The 21,240-nt window shown below is 40.6% G+C and overlaps 1 protein-coding gene across 1 annotated transcript in view; it reads right to left on the minus strand.

Annotated features, from left to right (window-relative positions):
• Nucleotides 1-21,240, minus strand: part of MICU1 (mitochondrial calcium uptake 1) — a 399,405-nt gene that overhangs the window by 16,805 nt on the left and 361,360 nt on the right. The window contains exon 11 of the mRNA XM_075348939.1: nt 13,043-13,132. Coding sequence (XP_075205054.1) covers nt 13,043-13,132 — 90 coding nt within the window. The remainder of the gene's footprint in view (nt 1-13,042; nt 13,133-21,240) is intronic.

Raw genomic sequence — 21,240 nt, forward strand, 5'->3', positions numbered from 1 at the left:
CGGATCCGTCCCATCAGTTGTACCACAATCTCCAACGCATCTGTCACAACAGTCACAAAATGGATTGTGACTGATTCAAAACAACGGACGTGTGAAAGCAGCCTAATAGAGACTTGTAACAGAAGCTCCCAGTGTAAAGGTAACTATGTATACTCTAGTTGGTTCTTAAAAGGGGATTTTCTCCAAGGCCAATGCCTTTATGCTATGATAGGTTTCACCAAATCAGCTGCAGAGGAATCTCGTACCAAGCAAACAGTTTACCTGGATCTCTGTGAGTGGAATAATTAACCTTTACATTATACCCAATGAAACAGCCACTGAAATGGCAAATGTAGAAGAGTCATGTGGTTCATCTAGACTAGGGTGGTCAATTAATTTTCTCAAGGGCCCACGTGATGTGGAGGGCCGAACCAATAGGCTGAAATGAATTCTGATCAATATTAATATATGAATTAGAATTAGTATTTCATATTAATTGTATCACATAATATTGAGCCGAATTAAGTATGCTGATATCCCCCTATATACACATTATGAACCCCTCACAGCCTCCTACATACAGTATGAGCCCCCATAGACCCTATGCACAGTATGAGCCCCTCACCTAGCCTTTCTATATACAGTATGAGCGCTGACACAGTCCTCTACATACAGTATGAGCTGCCCACACATAGCCTATCTGTATAATGTATGACCCCATACATTGCATTCCATATACAATATGAACCACCACACAGCCTCCTACATACATTATATGCCCCCATACAGCCCCTGTATATAGTGTAAGACCCCTACATAGCCTCTATATACAGTATGAGTACCCACATAGCCCATTATATACAGTATGAGCCCCCACATGGCCCCTCAATATTCAATGTGAGCCTCTATATAGCCCTTCTATATATAGGTGTGAGCCCCCACATAGCACCAGACATTCAGGCTCATAATGTATATAGGAAGCTATGTGGTGCTTATGTTGTATTTATAAAGGAGGCTGTGGAGGCTCATACTGTATACAGATACAGGTAGAAAGAGGTTTTTTGCCCAGCTCACCTGTGTGATGGAAGCCAGTGATCCTGGGCTGTGCACGGAGAAGAGGTTTGGAGAGCCAGTCCATGTGCATTGAAATTGGTTAGAGGATTTCACCAGCACAAAACTCCAGGCATTTTGTTCTTTAAAATAAAACTTCCTTTATTTTCTTATCATTAAAAAGTCCATGCTATTGTGGTCAAGCCCATGTCAGAGAGGACGCGTTTCGAACATCCAGTTCTTATTCAGTCTCTAAACCATCTAGTCACAGAACTGTTTAAAAAGGGCTGAACCCAAACATGTGATCAAATGCAAGGAGAGAGCAAGACAATTACAAAAAACATTAACCCCTTGAGTTATATCACTCCATATAATGCTTATAACACTTATATATATACAAAGTATTTTTTTAACCAGATTAATATGCAAACATCAATTCATTTCTTTTATTTAAACCTTTCGGAAATCTTGTGCCCATTAAAAACATCCATTTTATTTCTCTCTGAAAGAGGATATCTTTCAAATTTCCACCCCTTCTAGGTAGTTGAATTTTTTCAATGGCATTGACTTTCATGCCTGTTAAATTACCTGCATGTGCGTCGCGAAAATGTTGAGACGCTCCTGATAATTTTCTGGTGGTGGCATTATTAACATCATAAATGTGTTCAGATATCCTCTTTCTGAGAGAACGACAAGTGCTGCCTATATATTGTAACTGGCAAATAGTACACGATATTAAATAAACCACATGGTCTGAACTGCAGTTTATGAGTGACATTATTTTATACGTTTTTTTATCTGTAAATGAAGAAAATTCCTTCACATTTGACATATAACCGCATAGTCCACACGATCTGTGGCCACATTTGAAAGAGCCTGTGCTGGGTAACCAATTGCCAGTGTTTTTTTCTTTTTTAGTGGAACCGCACCTATTCATATGATCACTAGGTGATAACATGGATCCCAATGTAATGTTCCTTTTTGAAACAAATTTAACTCCATTTTTTAAGATTTTGTGTAATGTGTCATCTGTAGATAAAATGGGTAAATATTTTTTGATAATTTTGATTACATCATAATAATTTTTACTGTATGTTGTTGAAAAAACAACTGACAATTCTTTCTGGGGATTATCTCTGGTTTTATTCATGTCCAAATATTGTGACCTACTCACTTTGATTGCCTTGGTTTTGGCTTTCTGGAGATTTATCATTTTATACCCTCTTGCCAAAAACCTTTTTTCAATAGTGCTGCATTCCACCTCAAAACCATTTTGGGTGTTGCAACATCTCCTAGCACGGACATATTCACCTGTAGGGATGTTATTTATAACATGCTTTGGATGGCAACTCCCCGCATGTAATAGTGAGTTGCCTGATATGGGTTTTCTATAAAGACTACAATTAATTTCTCCATTGTCACCCTTCCCATGGAATTGTATATCCAAAAAATTAATTTTTGATACATCATGAAAAAAAGTGAAAAAAAGATTATGGGCATTATTATTAATGTATGATATGAAATCCTCAATTTTTTTGTTTGGATTTTGCCATACAATAAGTACATCATCTATAAATCTCAGATATAATGCTATATCCGAGAAAAAAGGATTGCACTGATTAAAAATATATTGTTCTTCCCACCAAAGCATAAATATGCCTGCTAGAGAGGGGGAAAACCGTGCGCCCATTGAACATCCCTGTAACTGAATATATCCTTTATTTAAAAAGGTAAAATAGTTGTTTTTGAGTAAAAACTCAGTTATGTCAATCAAATAGTCCTGTAATTCAAGTGAGTAGTCAGAATATTTTTTGAGCAAATCTTTCAACGCTAAAATGGCAAGAGAATGTGGAATGGATGTATACAATGATTGCACATCACAAGTTAACCAACTAAAATTATCTTGCCATTTCATCTGAGAAATAATATTCAACACATGTTTGCTATCCAGGACATAGCCAGGAGACATTTTAGGAAGAAATTGGAGGTGGTTATCCAACCACTCTGCTAGATGTTCAGTATAAGAATCTATACCTGAGACAATCGGTCTCATTTTTGGGGGAAATTGGTTTTTATGTGACTTGGGTAAGGCATGCAATAATGGTATTAAACAATAAGATGGATTAAGATAATCTCTCAATTTTTCATCAATTAAACCCAAATGTAAGCCTTCTTCTAGAAGACCAGATCAACACTAAAATCATTGCCCTTGAGGATACAATCACTGCAGTCAAAGAAAAAAAGTTTGTTCGTGATTTAAGGGACTATGAGGATAATAAAATCTACAATTGGCATAATTCCAGGAGATTTTTCCAAGCTGGTCCCAGATCCATATTGAAAAATCATAAAAGACGCAATAATTCTACTCGTGTCAATTTTTCTTCTACGGACTTTGAAACGACTGATGTGGACTCTACAGACTATAATACTGACACGTCCGATAATAATTTTGACACCCCATCCACTTCTTCAAGTGTGTCAAAAAACTTGAAAAACCAGCCGTTTTTTCAAAAAAATCGAAAAAAACAAGGAGGAGCGGCCGCAAACATAGAAAGTCATGTGTACCAACACAATCATTTCACGAGGGGGAAAAGGAAATGAATATTGATAATAATAATTTTTCTGTTATAAATATGTCGGCATGCATTTTAAACAGCAGTGAAATTAGTGTTTTGAAAAGGGGTTTAAATTTTGTTCCCAACAAGAGGTTTGATCTCTTTAAAACAATACTAGATGTTAATAAGTTTATCCGAAAATTAACAGTAAAAAAACACTTCTTTCACGATGAAAATGAGGTTAATGTTCCTAATGTTTCAAATGCATCAGCTGACATTTTTTTCTCTCCTATGTCATTTAAAGAACAAATGGCTTTACAAGATTTGCATGATTTGTCAAGTGATAGTGGTGCCGGACCCAATCCACATTGTGCGGTTTCCCACTTTAATGTTCCTAATCCCAGTTTTTATCCCATACCTTCGAGGTGTGATCAGATGACTGATTTCCAGAACATAGTTGAAAAGGAATTAACTGCTCTTTCTCATTTACAAGAACCTATGGTTCAAAATTTGTCTAAGACTGAGAAGGATGCGATTATTTCCTTGCAAAAAAACTCTAACATCATAATAAAAAATTCTGACAAGGGGGGGGCAGTCGTAGTTTTGGATACTGGACTTTATGAAAGGGAGGTATTGACTATGTTACAGGATTGTGATACCTACAGGAGAGTCGATCATGACCCCTCTGCAGATATAAATAAAAAAATCCTTGGAAAAAATTCTAGAAGAAGGCTTACATTTGGGTTTAATTGATGAAAAATTGAGAGATTATCTTAATCCCTCTTATTGTTTAACACCACTATTGCATGCCTTACCCAAGTCACATAAAAACCAATTTCCCCCAAAAATGAGACCGATTGTCTCAGGTATAGATTCTTATACTGAACATCTAGCAGAGTGGTTGGATAACCACCTCCAATTTCTTCCTAAAATGTCTCCTGGCTATGTCCTGGATAGCAAACATGTGTTGAATATTATTTCTCAGATGAAATGGCAAGATAATTTTAGTTGGTTAACTTGTGATGTGCAATCATTGTATACATCCATTCCACATTCTCTTGCCATTTTAGCGTTGAAAGATTTGCTCAAAAAATATTCTGACTACTCACTTGAATTACAGGACTATTTGATTGACATAACTGAGTTTTTACTCAAAAACAACTATTTTACCTTTTTAAATAAAGGATATATTCAGTTACAGGGATGTTCAATGGGCGCACGGTTTTCCCCCTCTCTAGCAGGCATATTTATGTTTTGGTGGGAAAAACAATATATTTTTAATCAGTGCAATCCTTTTTTCTCGGATATAGCATTATATCTGAGATTTATAGATGATGTACTTATTGTATGGCAAAATCCAAACAAAAAAATTGAGGATTTCATATCATACATTAATAATAATGCCCATAATCTTTTTTTCACTTTTTTTCAAGATGTATCAAAAATTAATTTTTTGGATATACAATTCCATGGGAAGGGTGACAATGGAGAAATTAATTGTAGTCTTTATAGAAAACCCATATCAGGCAACTCACTATTACATGCGGGAAGTTGCCATCCAAAGCATGTTATAAATAACATCCCTACAGGTGAATATGTCCGTGCTAGGAGATGTTGCAACACCCAAAATGGTTTTGAGGTAGAATGCAGCACTATTGAAAAAAGGTTTTTGGCAAGAGGGTATAAAATGATAAATCTCCAGAAAGCCAAAACCAAGGCAATCAAAGTGAGTAGGTCACAATATTTGGACATGAATAAAACCAGAGATAATCCCCAGAAAGAATTGTCAGTTGTTTTTTCAACAACATACAGTAAAAATTATTATGATGTAATCAAAATTATCAAAAAATATTTACCCATTTTATCTACAGATGACACATTATATCAAATCTTAAAAAATGGAGTTAAATTTGTTTCAAAAAGGAACATTACATTGGGATCCATGTTATCACCTAGTGATCATATGAATAGGTGCGGTTCCACCAAAAAAGAAAAAAACACTGGCAATTGGTTACCTAGCACAGGCTCTTTCAAATGTGGCCACAGATCGTGTGGACTATGCGGTTATATGTCAAATGTGAAGGAATTTTCTTCATTTACAGATAAAAAAACGTATAAAATAATGTCACTCATAAACTGCAGTTCAGACCATGTGGTTTATTTAATATCGTGTACTATTTGCCAGTTACAATATATAGGCAGCACTTGTCGTTCTCTCAGAAAGAGGATATCTGAACACATTTATGATGTTAATAATGCCACCACCAGAAAATTATCAGGAGCGTCTCAACATTTTCGCGACGCACATGCAGGTAATTTAACAGGCATGAAAGTCAATGCCATTGAAAAAATTCAACTACCTAGAAGGGGTGGAAATTTGAAAGATATCCTCTTTCAGAGAGAAATAAAATGGATGTTTTTAATGGGCACAAGATTTCCGAAAGGTTTAAATAAAAGAAATGAATTGATGTTTGCATATTAATCTGGCTAAAAAAATACTTTGTATATATATAAGTGTTATAAGCATTATATGGAGTGATATAACTCAAGGGGTTAATGTTTTTTGTAATTGTCTTGCTCTCTCCTTGCATTTGATCACATGTTTGGGTTCAGCCCTTTTTAAACAGTTCTGTGACTAGATGGTTTAGAGACTGAATAAGAACTGGATGTTCGAAACGCGTCCTCTCTGACATGGGCTTGACCACCATAGCATGGACTTTTTAATGATAAGAAAATAAAGGAAGTTTTATTTTAAAGAACAAAATGCCTGGAGTTTTGTGCTGGTGAAATCCTCTAACCAATTTCATTGTATATAGATACAGTATGAGCCTCCACAGCCTCCTTTATAAATACAACATAAGCACCACATAGCTTCCTATATACATTATGAGCCCCACATAGCCCCTATATACATTATGACCCCCACATAGTCTCCTATATTCTTATATATAGTATGAGCCCTCACAAAACCTCCTAAATACATTATAAGCCCCACATAGCCTCTTAAATATATTAAGAGTCACAAATAATCTCCTATATACATTGTGCACCCCAGATAGCCTCCTAAATTCATTAGGAACTCAAATAGCTTCTAAATATAGTATGAGCCCCCAAATAGCCTCCTACATACATTATGAGAAACACAACCTCACATATACAAAATAAGCTCTCACAAAGCCTCTTATATATATTTCAAAGCCACCACACAGCCTCCTACATAATGCAAACGTCCATACACATGAAAAAAACCCACAACATATTCACCTCTCTGCTGTTCACCTGGCGCTCTGCTTTGGGGCACTGACCCTCTGCACAGAACACACAATTATGCAACGTCATCGTGTCTGCTGTACCTCACATTGATTGGTGGAAGAAGAAGCCAGCGCCATCCTCCTCCACAAATGTGTTCACCACTGTCTGCATCCTGTGGATACAAATAGTGGTGATATCGGGAGGAAGCCAACAGCGGTGGTTGGGTAGCGGAGGGCACTGTGCGGCCTGCGGTCCATTATTTTCAGCCCTTTGGCTGTCTCAGTCGGCAGACCAGACTGTAACAGCCAGAGGGCCAAATGTGGCCCGCGGGCAGCACTTTGTCCAGGCCTGATCTAGACCTGCTCTCTAAATTTCTGGCTAAAAGATAAGGCTCTTTAATGGGCACCCCAAGTTACAGGTTTCCTTTAAAGTGATAAATGCTGCTTGTGCATCAGACCGCGGTATCAGCTGTCAGATTCCCATTAAAGTTAACTTAAAATTAATTTTCTAAATTATACAACTCTTATAAGCACATAATAAAAGTGATATTTGTTTCACCATTTATAACATAGATGAACAATGGGCACTAAGTTCGCTCATTACTAACGCTTATTTTTAAGTTGGCATTAAATGCATGATTTTATTCTTCTACTAAAGATGAAGTGAACTACAGATAAAACGGGAAATAAATGGATTCAGTAAATATAACTATGGGTGAAATATAATTATCCTCATTAACCTGTCAGTTAATCATGTCCTGTCAGTAGCCATGCAGACAATTCTTTATAACAGATCATTAAAGTTCTCTCTGACAGAATGATATGGCTCACCATTTCTAATGTACTGTGAATATGTGGTAACCTAAGCTTCACTTTCAGGCTCAAAGTATTTAAACTACGTGGCCGCAAACATTTTTAGGGAGCAAAAAGAAACCTGTACAAACTAGCATTGCATCGGGCATAACATTTTCTAAGCATTCTGTATAGATGGGATTATACGTGAATAAAAAGGGGGAAACAGGCAACTGTCACGACATGTTATATTTGGCTACACAGGCATACATTGAGGGTAGAGTTGGTGCAAATTGATTCACATGTACCAGTCCATTAGAAGGTTATTAAAAAAAAAAAAAAACACAGCGGGGGATACCGTCATTTAAGAGTTTTCCCTCACCCGTCCATTGGCCATGGACCAGTGCCTTGTGGACTGGGATGTGCACATTGGTCTTCACCGATTCTAGCTGTGAGTATTGCCAGATGATTACCTCCGATATGAGAATACCTTCATACATTCGGAGTCTAATGAGACATTGGTGCATGACTGACTATGACTAACTTAATATGGACACGTGCTTGACATCTATATATATATATTGGGGTATATTACTTCTAATTGCTCTATAGAGAAGCTGTTCATATGGCACTATGTAATAAGCTAGATACACGTTTATAGTTACATGTGATATAGCAGTTAGTGGCCATATTATGTTCCAGATCATCTGATTTTATGACTTTCTTTATGACTTCATCCCTTTACTGAAGTCAAAGTTGATATAAAAAGAAAAAAACAAAATTGGGATTTAATAGACACGTACAGGAGTTATGGGTATTATACTGCAGGACTTCCTAATATCTAGTCTCCATGTGTCACAGGGAATTTAATAACTGGTATGTGATTAATTAATAGAAGCAAACATATGATCTGGTCATTTAATGCGGCAATAATACGTCGTCACATTGAGGCAATCTTTACATAACGGCTTTATGGAATGTGCTCTGAGGGCACTGCAGTAATTAGATACATAGCAATAAACCGTAAAGCTTTCTATGGGGTATGCACAGCAAGCAGGGACCACTTACATGCACAGCACGTGGGCTGAAAACTCAGTTCACTGAAGAATAAAATGATCCAATGGAGGATAAGTACATAACAGTTACTTTATAGACAGATGAGTTATAAAATGTAGAAGCAGATCCAGTAATAGAGTGCTTTTACAATGGCTAAAAAAGGCTTTTCTTAAATTTCACTTATAGGTCAGTCCCTAAATGATGAAAAGGCCTTTGATATGGTGTCATGGCACTGCCTCTCCCAGAACTTGGACCAGATAGGTTTAGGCCCAACATTGAAATCTAAAATGTGTGCTCTTTACTAATGGTGGGCAAGCAGTACAATGCTTAGTACTCTAAATGATGACTGAAGACTACTCTGCTTGAGTACTGAGAGTACCCAAGCACCTAGATGCCAAATCGAATACCAAGCAATGCCAAGCACGCTCGCTCATCATTATGCTTTCGGTAAGGCTTAAAATTATGGGAACTCTAACCCTTTCCTAATTAATAACGGCACCCGTCAAGGTTGTCCGTTATCTCCAATTTTGTATGTGTTCGTGATGGAGAACCTAATGGGTACCAGGAATATAAATGTTCACCATTTGTGGACAACGTCTTGACCCACATTTGTGGACAACGTCTTAACCCACATATAACCCACATATATCCCTTTGCACGCTAATGGAAAAATTGTCATGATTTGGTAAATGGTCCAATTTTAAAATAAACACTGACAAATCCGAAGCCCTTCATATCTCATTACTACTACAGGTAGTTGAAACCCTGCAACACAATTTCCCCTTCTGATGGGCCGCTGACGATACCATTAGTTATATGAGCATTCTTATTTCCTCGGACCAGGTTATTTTCTCTGAACTTTCAATCATTTTTGTTCAGACTAGAGGGGGATATCAACTCCCGAGAACCGTGGAAAATTGTACTGGTTTGGTAGAATTAACATCCTTAAAACGATAATCCTTCTTTGGTTGTTAAATCTAAGTGAGCGTGCTTGGTACTTGATCGAGCATCAGGGTGCTCAGGTACTGTTGGTGTGCAGCAGTGTATCACGGGTGATTGGATCTGTAGTTCATGAAACAGTGAACAAAAAGCACAGGCTCGCTTCACTGAATGACGCGAGCAGGCACCCCAGTGAGCAACTTGCCATCTCTGAATGGCTCTCACTGGGGGTAAAAACAACATTTTTAGATATAGGATGTCCAAACCCTCCCCCCCGGAAATGCTCTTTTTATGGCTGGCTGCATGTGGGAGGACAGCTGATCTGGCCAGTCACAGACTTCCATTATAATCGCTACTTGAGTTGAGCGTCTGACCTGCTCGACTCGTGTTCACTCATCATTTCGAGTACCGAGCACTGTACTACTCACCCATCAATACTGAACACACTATCTATGTTTTATACAAACTGCTCTAAGCCCCTGAAATGGTCTCCACCCATTTCTGCAAGTCCAGGAAAACTGAACTGCAACAAAATTTCTCAAAAAAAACCAGTGCCCCTTTGTGAAGTACATAAAGCATGAGATTTCATACTCACTTAATGATCAATTGTTTCACCTGTCTGAAGGTGTGGTTTCACCATAAAGACTTTTCAGCTTATAATCCACAATGTCAATTGTGAAAAATTCACAAACAACCATAAGGCTTCACTGAAATGCGTTGGTTAATTTTTTATTTTTTTTTTTTTAAATCTGATCATGTCATGCTACTATATTGATCTTTAATGATATAAAACAATTAATGTTTTAATTTGAAGGCACGGGAGCACTTTTTCTCCATCTCCGGAGTTTTTCCCTTTGGATTACTCAAAAGAGCAGTGGAATAGATGCTTTCACTAATGATGGTCGAGCAGTAGTCAATGATTTGGCCAGGTCGCCTCTCCACCCACATTCAGACGGCCATAAAAGGCATTTTTGAGGGAGGCTTTTTTTTGGGGACCCACTACATTCAAAAACGTTGTTTTTATCTCCAGTGAAAGCCATTTAGAGACTGCAAGAAGCTCTCAGTGGGGTGCCGACTCATTCAGTGAAGTGAGCTTTGTGTTCGCTGTTTCATGAACGACACATCCGAGCAACCGCGATACTCGGCCAATCACCGCAAGTACCCGAGTACCACGATGGTCGATTAAGTATCGAGCAATGCTGAACACGCTCGCCCATCAATAGCTTTTACTTCTCCCATAAATCTCTAATTGCAACTAAAGTTCAGGAAACATTATAAAATGGTTTCCAGACGGTATCTTGTTCCCTCAGTTTTACACAAGTGGTTCCCAGGGATCTCAAACTTATGCTGGCATTATGGGGTGTCTGAAGTTACACTGACACACATCTGGCGCTCTTTTCTAGCTCTAGAGGCATTTTGGGAGGGAGTCAATGTGATTTTGGAAGTCACCGAAATAGCAATTCCTAAACAACTGGAAGCGTCTTTGTTGTTCATGTTTCCTATGTCAGGGCATAGCTTTAAAAAAAAAATCTCTTTTGAGACATTTGCTCTAAGCCGCCAAAACAATAGTTCCTTGTCATTAGATGGTTTATGGAAATTGCTACAATCGAACGTATGCTAGAGATAGGGAAACAAAAGGCGCAAATAGGGTCTTACCCGGCAAGAACCGTTTAGAAAAAACACGAGTAAAACACTCACCTGATGCGGTTGTGCCAGTCACAACCCCTTGCAAAGCATGTGAGTGTTAGCGTGGTTCCAAGCAGCGGCCCCGTGATGATCGTGATGAGGATTTTTATATATGTATATATATACATATATGAGAAACGGGTTTATGCCGCGCTAAAGAAACACTTTATCCAAGGAATTTACTTAAGATCTCTTTTTTATTTCAGTTCCAACGCGTTTCAGAGACATATACCGTCTCCTTCTTTCCCTGAAGAAGGAGACGGTATATGTCTCTGAAACGCGTTGGAACTGAAATAAAAAAGAGATCTTAAGTAAATTCCTTGGATAAAGTGTTTCTTTAGCGCGGCATAAACCCGTTTCTCATATATGTATATATATATACATATATAAAAATCCTCATCACAATCGAACGTATGGAAGTGTTAAAATCCTATACACAAGAGGAGAGGATTAAGATCACCAACAAATGGTTCCAGCGGGATTCCTTGCCATCTTCCCCTCTTTATAGGTCTATCTTGAATCATGAGAGAATATATTCCCATAACAAGCCCCTTGCACCGCAACTTTCCTTAAAATTCTTTCGTCTTCAGTCCACCTCTTGATTGCCCTATCTTTTCTCGTACCCTCCCGTTTTTGTTCTGTCGCTTCCTTACCTTCTCTTCTATCCACTCATCCCTTATTAATTTCTTTTTCCCTTCATTTCACAAGCCTTTCTTTTTCAGGTTTGATTCGATTTACAGTCTGCTTTGCTAAGTCAACAGTTACCAAAACATTGTGGCTGCATATTGTTATTCTGCAAGTTAAACAACTGTAAGAAGTTTTGTCTCAATTGGCCTTCTGTCAACACATTGGCCTCTGCCCTGTTACCTTTCTGATTTTCTTTTTGGTATCTTTATTAAAAAACAATAAAACGTTAAAGAAGAAAAACTTCTAATGTAGAATACTTTTGTAGTAAGTATGGTCGAGTACAAAATATTGCATTGTACGTGGCACACTACAAAACAATTGGAGTGAGGATATACCGAACTAAGAACATGTAGCTGAGAAGACAAATTTGTTGGATCAGTGCTTCTGAACTATTATTCTTTTTATTATTTCAAGTAATTAAAGTAAAAAACATAATAAGACTTCATCATTAATCCAAAAAATCTGGCCAGGGGAATAAAGACTTGAGCCCAATGGGGAGGGATTGGGGTGTGTAAAGCAAAAAGAACCCTCAGATTTAGGGCCTCCCTGCTCCTCAAAAACTGACAAAGTGGAAAGGTATGGACCATCCCCAGGATATATAACAGTTGCTCATCTTCAGTCCATTTTACTTTATACTTTGCTCGAGAACTGAACTTGCAGTCAAGAAGGGCAGTTGTTGAAGAATTGACACACAACCAGTTACTAGTGTATGGGTCAGCAAGAATGTATCTAGAAAAGTATGGAATTCATACAGGTCCATATTATGGTATGTAGTGTGTATGTGTGCAGTCTATGTATGTACTACTATACGAGTCAACACAACGCTGAAATTTATAGCCCCAAAATAAACAATATACCCAATAAAGGTCTGTCTCTGTCAAATGATGAAGGATCAAAGAGAGCACAGAACTCTAATAAAGCAGGTCTTGGAGGTAAAAAATTACTACCATGTGGAATGACTGTTTAAATTTCCCAAGGGTGCAATTGTAAAGAACCTTGTGGTTGAAAAGCCATGAATAAATATAAATGATTATCATGCATACTCACCGTCACAGTCGAAGAGAGCAAAGACTACATCACAAACATGGTCTGAGAGCTCCACCTTCGCCACCGTCCTGGCAACTTGCTGCATAGTAACTAGAGATAGAACAACAAGGGAGCAGAGTCATAAATGAAGGCCATTAAAATGCAAATCCCAAGGGCATGCATTACTCATTAGCACCATGAATCCAGACAATGTGCAGCTGGCTGTGATTTACCTAAACTCATATTAGCGTTTATGAGTGCATTATGTTGGAAGAAATAACTTTTATGTAAAGTAAGACTATTGATTTTACAACTTTCAATGTCTGAAACGCTTGAAGAATTGAAACCTTTAAAAATTAGAGTGAAGACCCAGAACATGGACACTAAATCATTAAGGAACTAATGGTTACCCATAAGGCGCTCCTCCACATCTGTGACACTTTAGCTTTCAATACTGGATACACAAAGACAAATTTCTCCAGTTACTTTAGACATTTTTATTGCTTTGCTGCAGCATCAGGATTCTTAAGTCTATTTTTATTAATTGTTTCTTAGGATGAAGCTTTGGTCCATATCAGCGTACAATGCAGATCTGTTTAACACGTGTATTAACGAGAAGGACTGAAAGTCACCTTCCTTTGATGGACATAGGTCTACAAATCTGCTTTCTGCATATCAATATATGCCACCCTCAGGTCTTCTACATCAAGAAGATTTTTTAACTGCATAATGTTGTGCCTGTTAGCACTAGAAGTCCCAGAGAGGGGTCATTTAACATTTCTACCTTTGGAACCCAGAGACGGGTCGAATGACCTGAAGGATTTACCGGTGACCGCTAATCCCCCGAGTGACTGAAGTGTCCCCTCCTCTCTCATACTCACCGATCCCCGTTCACCGGCGCTGCACAGCTTTCACTCTGCTCCAGCGGCTTTTCCTTTTTGAAAAAGCCGGCCGCTCATTAAACAATCTCGTATTCCCTGCTTTTCCCCGCCCACCGGCAAATATGATTGGTTGCAGTGAGACACGCCCACACGCTGAGTGACAGCTGTGTCACTGCACCCAATCACAGCAGCCGGTGGGCGTGTCTATACTGTGCAGTAAAATAAATAAATAAATAATTAAAAAATCCGGCGTGAGGTAACCCCCAATTTTAATACCAGCCAGATAAAGCCATACGGCTAAAGGCTGGTATTCTCAGGATGGGGAGCTCCACGTTATGGGGAGCCCCCCAGCCTAACAATATCAGTCAGCAGCCGCCCAGAATTGCCGCATACATTATATGCGACAGTTCTGGGACTGTACCCGGCTCTTCCCGATTTGCCCTGGTGCGTTGGCAAATCGGGGTAATAAGGAGTTATTGGTAGCCCATAGCTGCCAATAAGTCCTAGATTAATCATGTCAGGCGTCTATGAGACACCTTCCATGATTAATCTGTAAATTACAGTTAAAAAACACACACCCGAAAAATCCTTTATTAGAAATAAAAAACACTAACAAATTCCCTCATTACCAATTTATTACCCACAACAAAGCCCTCCTTGTACGGCGTACTCCACGGTCCTCCAGCGTCGCATCCAGCTCTGCTGCATGCAGGTGACAGGAGCAGCAGAAGACACAGCCGCTCCTGTCACCTGCACGCAGCTAATGAAGAGAGCCGTGTGATCGGCTGAGCTGTCACTGAGGTTACCTGGATCCAGCGATGGATGCAGCGGTGGCCGCGGGTAACCTCAGTGACAGCTCAGCTGATCGCGCTACTCACCGCCGCTCCGGTCAGCTCCACGCAGCAAATGAGGTGAGTAGCGCGATCAGCTGAGCTGTCACTGAGGTTACCCGCGGCCACCGCTGCATCCACCGCTGGATCCAGGTAACCTCAGTGACAGCTCAGCCGATCACACGGCTCTCTTCATTAGCTGCGTGCAGGTGACAGGAGCGGCTGTGTCTTCTGCTGCTCCTGTCACCTGCATGCAGCAGAGCTGGATGCGACGCTGGAGGACCGTGGATTACGCCGGACAAGGAGGGCTTTGTTGTGGGTAATAAATTGGTAATGAGGGAATGTGTTTGTGTTTTTAATTTCTAATAAAGGATTTTTTCGGGTGTGTGTGTGTGTTTATTTACTGTAACTTACAGATTAATCATGAAGGGTGTCTCATAGAGGCCTGACATGATTAATCTAGGATTTAGTGGCAGCTATGGGCTGCCATTAACTCCTTATTACCCCGATTTGCCAACGCACCAGGGCAAATCGGGAAGAGCCGGGTACAGTCCCAGAACTGTCGCATCTAATGTATGCGGCAATTCTGGGCGGCTGCTGACTGATATTGTTAGGCTGGGGGGCTCCCCATAACGAGGGGCTCCCCATCCTGAGAATACCAGCCTGCAGCCGTATGGCTTTATATGGCTGGTATTAAAATAGGGGGAACCGCACGCCGGATTTTTTAATTATTTATTTATTTTACTGCACAGTATAGACACGCCCACCGGCTGCTGTGATTGGGTGCAGTGACACAGCTGTCACTCAGCGTGTGGGCGTGTCTCACTGCAACCAATCACATTTGCCGGTGGGCGGGGAAAGCAGGGAATACGAGATTGTTTAATGAGCGGCCGGCTTTTTCAAAAAAGGAAAAGCCGCCGGAGCAGTGTGAACGCCGTGCAGCGCCGGTGATCGGGGATCGGTGAGTATGAGAGAGGGGGGGAAAATCACCAGCAAATGAGGTGAGTAACGCGATCAGCTGAACTGTCACTGAGGTTACCCGCGGCCACCGCTGCATCCACCGCTGGATCCAGGTAACCTCAGTGACAGCTCAGCCGATCACACGGCTCTCTTCATTAGCTGCGTGCAGGTGACAGGAGCGGCTGTGTCTTCTGCTGCTCCTGTCTGCTGCTCCTGTCACCTGCATGCAGCAGAGCTGGATGCGACGCTGGAGGACCGTGGATTACGCCGGACAAGGAGGGCTTTGTTGTGGGTAATAAATTGGTAATGAGGGAATTTGTTAGTGTTTTTTATTTCTAATAAAGGATTTTTCGGGTGTGTGTTTTTTAACTGTAATTTACAGATTAATCATGGAAGGTATCTCGGGGAGACGCCTGACATGATTAATCTTGGACTTATTGGCAGCTATGGGCTGCCAATAACTCCTTATTACCCCGATTTGCCAACGCACCAGGGCAAATCGGGAAGAGCCGGGTACAGTCCCAGATCTGTCGCATATAATGTATGCGGCAATTCTGGGCGTCTGCTGGCTGATATTGTTAGGCTGGGGGCTCCCCATAACGTGGGGCTCCCCATCCTGAGAATACCAGCCTGCAGCCATATGGCTTTATCTGGCTGGTATTAAAATAGGGGGGGACCGCACGCCGGATTTTTTAATTATTTATTTATTTACACGGCACACAGAGCCGCGCGGCATTAAATGAAGTCGGGTGAAGTTCACCTGCTTTTTTGACACGTCCCCAACGACCAGCTAGTCGCTCTGCAGGTCCGGATCGCTGTTAGGTCGTTGGCCAGGTCTGTCTGTTTGACAGCTCACCAGACACTTTGTAGCGATCCCGGCTAGGTTGAGATCGCAGGTTGGATCGCTAGAAAGTCTCAGTGTGTAAACCCAGATTAAGGGTCATTTGACCCTCTTTCAGGACTTCAGGGGGGAGCTCGAAATTTCTGGGACTTCTAGTGTTAAGCAGAGACCATATTCAGGACTCTGCCTGCCCACTGTATATATGGAGTATACACATTAGTGAAGATATTACCGTGTTTTTCGCTTTATAAGACGCATTTTTGTTCCCTCAAATTTTGGGGGAAAGTAGGGGGTGCGTCTTATAAGCCGAATATACGGGGGTGTATATATATATATATATATATATATATATATATATATATATATATATATATATATATATATTGCAGGGTCCGCTCTGGAGCGCTGCTGGAGGCAGGTGAACGCTGCGGGCTCATATAATATGCACAGCAGCTGTCCATCTCCGTGGTGCTGAAATCGCACCGCAGTGATGGGCTGGGGGATCGGTGCATATTATATGAGCCTGCGCAGCCCTATGATCACACATGCCCCCCTGTGTAAGATATGGCCCCCATGCTGCTGGTCATCCTAAATTAAAAAAGCTTTACTTACCCCCTCCAGCGTTTCTCCCCGGTGTCCCTACTTCCACTGTGATCAGGCGGGCACGCAGAGATGAGATCACTCTGCTGTGCCGATCACATGACCGGCACCAAGAACTAGGAAGTGGAGGAACAGAAGCACGGAGGGAGACAGGAGGGAGATCAGCGATAGAGGAGGTAAGGAAAGAGTGTTTTATTTTACTATGGGCAGCAGCATGGGGGCGATATCTAACACAGGGGAACGTATGCAATCCATAGGGGGCCATAGGCAGCAAAGGAGAATGTGTGCAATCCATAGGGGGCCATAGGCAGCACAGGGGAACGTATGAAATCCATAGGGGGCCATAGGCAGCACAAGGGAATGTGTGCAATCCATAGGGGGCCATAGGCAGCACATGGGAACGTATGCAATCCATAGGGGACCATAGGCAGCACAGGGGAACGTATGCAATCCATAGGGGGCCATAGGCAGCAAAGGGGAATGTGTGCAATCCATAGGGGGCCATAGGCAGCACAGGGGAACGTATGCAATCCATAGGGGGCCATAGGCAGCACAAGGGAATGTGTGCAATCCATAGGGGGCCATAGGCAGCACAGGGGAACGTATGCAATCCATAGAGGGCCATAGGCAGCACAGGGGAACTTGTGCAATCCATAGGGGGCCATAGGCAGCACAGGGGAACGTGTGCAATCCATAGGGGGCCATACGCAGCACAGGGGAATGTGTGCAATCCATAGGGGGCCATAGGCAGCACAGTGGACGTGTGCAATCCATAGGGGGCCATAGGCAGCACAGGGGAACGTGTGCCAGCACAAGGGGGCTATATTCAATATAAGGGGGCCATATCCAGATTAAGAGGGCTAATTTTAGGATGGGGGGCTATGAGGGACATATACCCTATATGATTTGTTAGACGGCACTGGCATTATAAGATGGACCCCATTTAACATTAAAAAAAAAATCTCTTTTACTTCACCAAATTTGGGGGTGCGTCTTATAATCAGGTGCGTCTTATAAAGCGAAAAATACGGTAAATATATAAATATACGTAGTGTATACACTACACTAATTATGTAATAAAATTCTCTACATTTCCAAGGTGAAAGAAATTCTATAAATTGGTCTTTAGCCCCAAGACCACTGTATACTTATTTCATGCACAAATACTTTCATCATAGTTTTAGGAATGTGCAAATGTCCCTACAAGAATTGCCAAGAGCACAACCTAGACGTGCTGTGCATATATGGCCAGTGTTGATCGAAGGCGGGTTTCATTACGATGAAATCTCCATCACATTCTTGCAAAACTATTTTTTTTACGTTATTTTGTGTAAAAGCATGCCTGCTACAAAGTAAAATACCAATTTTTTTTTTCAATAAGTGAAAGGTGAAGTCCTCATATCAGTATACAGTATTTCAGGCATTATCTTAATGATTGCTTCCATGCATATATTGCTGAGAGACAGACTTGCAATCATATTGGCTACGTGTGAGAGTCCTCTTTTAAAGATTCAACTAGATATTGAAATATATTAACACAACTAACCAACACCAGACAAATAAATGTATGTGGTAAATACTGTATCATGGGAGCTAACTGATCATGTGATTCCAACATTTCTGATAACATTCGCAATAAATAAACTTGTAACCTAGATATTAGTGTTGCCCCATGGGTTTTTTTTTTTGCTTTTCTACGGATCAACATGTTAGGCTACAAGTGGAACTTGATGTACTTAAATTTTCCATCATGCTTAAAACTATGAAACTTCTTTAGCAAAGCCAGGGAGGACTAGGTTAAATCTTGGCACTGCAGGTCTTGATTATGGGTAATTGGATACTTGTGTTAGTGCCCACACTGGAAAATAGGTTCCTTACTCAGTGGAATGGATCATCTAAGGTGGTGCGAGAGATCAACTATAAAGTCCACTGACCACTGAAAAGGAAGCCCTTTTACATGTATTATGGCAACCAGCTAAAACCCTGAAAAGTTAAGAACCTACTAGAAACCCTTTGCTTATTGGCCTAGTCAAATTCAACATTGCAGATGTCAAAGTAGCAGGGAATTTGTCACAGTCCCAAAAACAACATGGCCAAAAATCAGTACTCAGAAATAGGGGCAGCTTCTTGGGGGTTACATGGCCACCCACATGTCATCAAGCATGAACCTACCAGTGGGTTAATTTAAAGCCCTGTAGGCTCTGTGTATTGGCAGATGGTGCCCAGCTTTTGGTAGAGGGGGGATAACTGGGTTAAATCTTGAAACTGCAGGTCTTGATTACATGCACCTTACTAGCTTTAACTAAGGACCATGGCATATGTTCACCGGAGTCTCTCACTCTGCTAGGGAGATTAGAGCCGAATGCAATGTGTGGAAATTGCTGAGTAACCGGGCTGTTTTGAATACTCCTATTTGGTGATGGAAGTGGCTGGAGAGCAGGCTGAAGGGGACACCAAGACTGGTAAGACCGTACCAGATATTTGTGGAAAATTTGCTCCAGGAAAACAGACTATGATCTGTTCGGGTGAAGCCACACTGATATACTGTATATGTGCCTGCTGAGTGATCTGTTTAATTGCGGTTATATCTCTGTGCACAGAAGAGGCTATTTTGTCTTGAATCCCTTGAGGTTTTATTAAAGAAATTTGGAGCAATCTGGATTGCCTATGTGAACACTACCTAATGCCTACCTAAAAACGTGAATCCTTACACTATCCGTAAGCCAAATGATAAATGTATTATTGGTGAGTGAACGACTTCAGGAACTCCAACAGTTATTGAAGGTGACACATGCATACAACTGCTCTATCCCTACTGGGACCCCTAGTTTTGGGATCAGTTTACGTTTCAGACCTCCCATGATTATACATTTATCACTTAACCTGTGGATATTTGATAAATGGTATTTAGTGGGAAAACCTCTTTAGTAAATTTCGAGACACATTAATACTTGAGATGAACACAAGTTATATCTCCGTCCCATCCCCACTACAGACAACGTTCAGTTGAGATTCATATTAAGTTTCTGCATCTTCCACAACATGTACACTACATTTTACACACATTAAAAAAAAAAATTCTTAACACCAGTCGTCCTTCCCACAGCCATTGTTGGGCTGCTAACAAATAAGGAATAACGTATGGAACTCTATTCTATGTCTGAACTGGGTGCAAAAACCTAAAAAAAACATCACTATATGGAGATAAGGTATGCACACCAGTGACTATGCAAGGGGAATACATGAAATAGCAGAAACTGCTGTGTGAATACTGACATGAAAAATTCAATAGCTATATGTAAGAATGAAATGTGAAAAATGGAACCTGCATTACTGCCATGAATATATGAATAAAGAGAAATTTAGCTACTGAATTGATCAATGCAATAGAGCCCCAACACTACGCCAAAGTATTTCTCTACGTTGGGGTCCCTAGCTATACGTATATACAGTGCCTACAAGTAGTATTCAACCCCCTGCAGATTTAGCAGGTTTACACATTCGGAATTAACTTGGCATTGTGACATTTGGACTGTAGATCAGCCTGGAAGTGTGAAATGCACTGCAGCAAAAAAGAATGTTATTTCTTTATTTGTTTTTTTTTTTTTTTAAATGGTGAAAAGTTTATTCAGAGGGTCATTTATTATTCAACCCCTCAAACCACCAGAATTCTGTTTGGTTCCCCTAAAGTATTAAGAAGTATTTCAGGCACAAAGAACAATGAGCTTCACATGTTTGGATTAATTATCTCTTTTTCCAGCCTTTTCTGACTAATTAAGACCCTCCCCAAACTTGTGAACAGCACTCATTCTTGGTCAACATGGGAAAGACAAAAGGAGCATTCCAAGGCCATCAGAGAAAAGATGGTGGAGGGTCACAAGGCTGGCAAGGGGTGCAAAACCCTTTCCAAGGAGTTGGGCCTACCTGTCTCCACTGTTGGGAGCATCATCCGGAAGTGGAAGGCTTATGGAACTACTGTTAGCCTTCCACGTCCTGGACAGCCTTTGAAAGTTTCCACCCGTGCCGAGGCCAGGCTTGTCCGAAGAGTCAAGGCTAACCCAAGGACAACAAGGAAGGAGCTCCGGGAAGATCTCATGGCAGTGGGGA

Source organism: Anomaloglossus baeobatrachus, chromosome 5 (assembly GCF_048569485.1).
Source record: "Anomaloglossus baeobatrachus isolate aAnoBae1 chromosome 5, aAnoBae1.hap1, whole genome shotgun sequence".
Lineage (NCBI taxonomy): Eukaryota > Metazoa > Chordata > Amphibia > Anura > Aromobatidae > Anomaloglossus > Anomaloglossus baeobatrachus.